The 4165-nt window shown below is 40.7% G+C and overlaps 1 protein-coding gene across 2 annotated transcripts; it reads right to left on the reverse strand.

The window, feature by feature from the left end:
* Positions 1–1127: 1127 nt before the first annotated feature.
* stx11b.1 (syntaxin 11b, tandem duplicate 1) lies at positions 1128–3810 on the reverse strand. Of its 2 annotated transcripts, none has more exons than XM_037685484.1 (2): positions 3668–3810; positions 1128–2356 (listed from the first exon to the last, which is right to left on the reverse strand). In XM_037685484.1, the coding sequence occupies exon 2, from the start codon at positions 2291–2293 to the stop codon at positions 1397–1399; it is 897 nt and encodes a 298-aa protein (XP_037541412.1). In that variant the 5' UTR covers positions 2294–2356; positions 3668–3810; the 3' UTR covers positions 1128–1396. The 2 variants fall into 2 exon arrangements, with proteins under 2 accessions (XP_037541412.1, XP_037541411.1); XM_037685483.1 differs by having other exon boundaries at positions 1128–2401.
* Positions 3811–4165: the final 355 nt, after the last annotated feature.

Here is a 4165-nt window from a genome sequence, read left to right on the forward strand (position 1 = left end):
AAAAACCACTGGACCAATGAGCAATAAGCTTTTTGAATAATAACACTGCAGTACAGATGCGCGTTACGTGTCAGATAAATAAAGGAGTAAATAGAAAGTCCAGTAATGTGAAAAACTGAAGGAATTTTTTTTTTTTTAGCTTTTATTGACATAAAACTAACAATTTGTAACATCTATGGTATGCTTTTTTAGAGTGAAACTTAACCACATTCAAAATCTCATCAATTTATATGTGTTTTTTTTAATTATATCAATAATAAATGTAGATTTGTGCTGTAGTTGAATACTTTTATAGTAGGTATATACAGAACACACAGATGGAATACAACAACTGCATCATGAAGGACCCCACTCACCCAGCACACTCACTTTTTGCCCCATTCCCCTCGGGCAGGAGGTTGAGGAGCGTTAAGTGTAAAACAACTAAACTGAGGGACACCCTGAAGCTGTTAGATTCATGAATCTCTAATCAGGATTATCACTGTGAAAAAAAAATCACTGTAATGCCGCTTGATTGTTTATATGTGCTGCTGACTATCCATGCTGCTGATCTCGTGCTGCTGATTTGTTTCATGCTGCTGTGTTCATTCGTACTCATCTGCTCACACAGACTCATGTTCGTGCTGCTGTTGTTCGGCGTATTGTTTTTGTACTACTAGTGCTTAGTGTATTCTTAGATTAGCTATTTCTTAGTTCATATCTTAGATATTATTACTGTTTTTCTTTACATTTTATGGTTTGTTGTATGTAACTGGGACTCTGTATACACAATTTTGTTCCACCACATGAGGGGCGAATGACAATAAAGAAACCTTGACCTTGACCTTGACAACAAAAACAGCGTGGTGGGTGTCAGTTTATTCTCTGCAGCAAACCTTTATTTAGTTTAGAATGTTTTTTTTCATTGCATCCTCAAAACAAATCTAAGGATGGTACAAAGAAATATTGTTTGCTACTTATAACAAATCATAATTTATGGATAACAGTATAATGGATAAAACATTTAGAATAAACCATAACATCATATTTATCAGGGCAGTAACACAGGGATCATTGCAATTACCTCGTATCGCATCAGAAAATATTGTTCAGGATCAGCATTCCCAGCGTTAACACGTTTATATCATCTAAAATCCTAAAAGCTAAACCAAATAAAATTAACTTAACATGGTCTACGTCGCACCTCAGTAATGTGACACATTATCCACAGCTTTGTTCTTTAATCTAGACACGATTGTTCTCCACGCTTCACCTTTAAAACCTTCATTTTATTTCTTGAGAAACGATTTATTCTCTGTTAGCCACGTAAATATTTTGTGACCAAAACAAAAGAAAGGAAATTTAGTCGTGACGTTTAATATGGCGGCGTCCCTCGACCCCTTTGTTTCTCCAGTCCTCAGTTATAACACGGAAAGCAGCTGCAGAACATCTTTTTAAACGGGTTGTTGCTGTCGTGACGCTTAGCCGTGCGGAGTTTGACCAGGGCGTCTTGTAAGTTGGCGTCCGTTTTTTGAACGTTGGTTTGGATGTCGTTCAGCATGGGGCCCTGCTCCTCCACCAGCAGCGCAATGTCCAGGAAAATCTCGTGGATGCCATTGATACGGTTCTCCAGATCCATCAGCTCCTGGTGTCGCTTCTCTATCTGGAACAGAGCCGATTTAGCCGTTTTACCTTCGCTCACGACGTTGTCCGTGAAGACGCTCAGCTGGCCTTTCTCAATCATGTTCTCCAGGTCTTCATCCGTCACGTCACGCCCCACTATCTCCATGTGCCTCATGATCTGGGCTTTGCAGTTTTCACGATGGCTCATCTCAGCCTCGTTATAGTCAAACATGGCGTCTCGAAAGCCGTTGCTGAGGCAAGCGTACTGGGTTCGGGCAATGCGCGTGGTGGCAGAGTTTGGGCCGTACGTTTCTTCTAGCTTGTGGGTCGTTCCATCCATGGTGTGCAGACGTTGTAGGACTCCCTCGGCCCTCTTCTTTATGTCGGCACCGATGACGTTAGAGTCCTGTTTGATGGTGCTCATGTTGGACGTACCTTGGAGCATTCGGGCATTCTGCTCCCGAAGCCTCTTGACCTCAACGCGGATGAGCTGGACCTCTCGCTGGATGTCTTGAGATTGGGAAAAGACCTCAGCGAGAGCGGGGCTGTTGTCAAAGATGACGGCCTCATGGGGCAGCTCTTCTTCCAGGTCAACGTTACTGAAGGAGTCGGAGAAGGTGGACTCGGCGTACTCCAGTGACTCGGGTTCGTCGCTGTGCAACTCCTGCAGGTGACTCAGTCTGTCCCTCATGTTTGAACCGGAGAAGTGAAGACCGCAGACGTCAAGATAGATTTCTTTCTCTGGTTTTTGTTCCTTCAAAGCACATTGATGAGAGAAGAAACACTCAAATGAGTCAGCCTGTCAAGAGAAAGACACCGTGATTTTACTTTCATCGCTCATGCTAAAACTTTTTTTTATATATATATAAAAAGTAGACGAGTACTAGAGGAACAAAAACAGATAGAGAAAAAATATTTGTTATTCAAACAAAACAAGGAAAAAGAGTTTAAATGTAATTTCCTTCTTCTTCTTCTTCTTCTTCTGGTTTAACCCACCTACCTATCACCTGCCCAACAGGTTTTCCAGAGACTAGTCCAAAGTGGTAGTTCTCACCAAACTAGTTCCTAAAGCTTGTGATGAGACTGACGTCTTTCTTCAGGCATTCAGTTTAACTTTTAACATAAGTGGGTCATCAGATGAAAGAAAAAAAAATCTAATAGTTCAATCTCTTCCAACATACCTAAGATTGTTGTCCCTGCTTTCAGCTAAGATTTAAATATACTGCCAGCTGTGTCACAGAAATGTGATGGATCTCAGGTCCTGAGAGCCATCACATTTCTGTGTTCAGCACAGTTTTTGTCAAAGCTAAAAACAAGTAGATGCACCATTTTAAAGTGTTTTGTCTTAAAAATAGATTGAAGAGGCTCACATTATTAAGTTATAAACAATTTGAGAGACATGCTGTGCTTGGCTCTGTTAGTTTTCAGATAATTTGTTCAACTGATCGACACTAAGTTTAGGATCTCTCGTGATTAATGTGCTGATGCATGCTCAATAATCTAACAAGCTGACGGATTCTTATTTTATTGAAACGTTTCATCTTTTATCCAAAAGACTTCTTCAGTCTGAGGAGCTGCAGCTTAGAGAACAAGGTGCTTTCTTGTGTTTTTTTTTTTGTTTAATGTCCATACCACAAGCTGCAGCTCCTCAGACTGAAGAAGTCTTTTGGATAAAAGACGAAACGTTTAAAATAAAAAATAAAAAGAATTTGTCCAGAGGACTTGAATCATCTTTAGTCTCAGTGTTTACAAGTTACATCAGGCATTACTTTCAAGGTAAATCAGTGCAAAAAAACACAATCTGTTACCGTAAAGAAGAATCAAATTAATTAGAAACGCTTTTAAATTGTAGCCTAAGTATAGAAACAAGCTACATTGTAGAAATGTTTTCAAAAAGAGCTCGTTTCCATACTTAAGTGAGTCTCCTGAGTGGCTTAGGTTGACTGTCTCATGATGAACTTCATCCTTCATTCGGCATTTCGTATTTTATTTTCTCAGGAACAAACTGCATTAATGATTCATTAGTCCTACTCTGGATTTCCTGATGAAAGTTAACGCTTATTACCTGTTTTATCTGTAGATATTAAACGTTGTCCCTTGTTGTCAGCTGACTGCAGTGCCTCAGCAGCATCTTCCGACTCCGAGGCTGTCGTCTCCAGACTGCGAGCAGAAAAACAAAGCTCACCTCATGCGTACAGCTCCTGTCGTTGGAGCTATAAAAAAAACAAGGAATTGTTCTGGGGTTTCGTAAGAGCAGATGACGGTGCCACGCCACGAATGACAATAAAGACTTGATTTGGGGAATGAAGTCCGGTTGGTTTGGTCTTGGTGACGCCTGTAGCTTCGGCAGCAGTAAACTAGGTGTGTGCAGTGACAGAAGCTGAGCAGGTCTCCGGTCATTTGACTCTGGAGCTGCTGTTGTTTGGGGGGATTTATCCATTTTGGATGGGAGGTTAATGATTGTGATGCTTGTCAGCTTTAAAGTAAAAGAGCCAAGACTGTGCTGAAACTAACAGGTGACTAAAGAGTTCCCAGACACACTCGTCACTTTATCTTGCAAGGT

The sequence above is a fragment of the Nematolebias whitei genome, chromosome 12 (genome assembly GCF_014905685.2).
Source record: "Nematolebias whitei isolate Nwh7 chromosome 12, NemWhi1, whole genome shotgun sequence".
Classification (NCBI taxonomy): domain Eukaryota; kingdom Metazoa; phylum Chordata; class Actinopteri; order Cyprinodontiformes; family Rivulidae; genus Nematolebias; species Nematolebias whitei.

Coding starts and splice junctions, on each gene's coding strand:
- stx11b.1 (XM_037685484.1), bottom strand. CDS start 2,293: ATGAGGGACAGACTGAGTCACCTGCAGGAGTTGCACAGCGACGAACCC.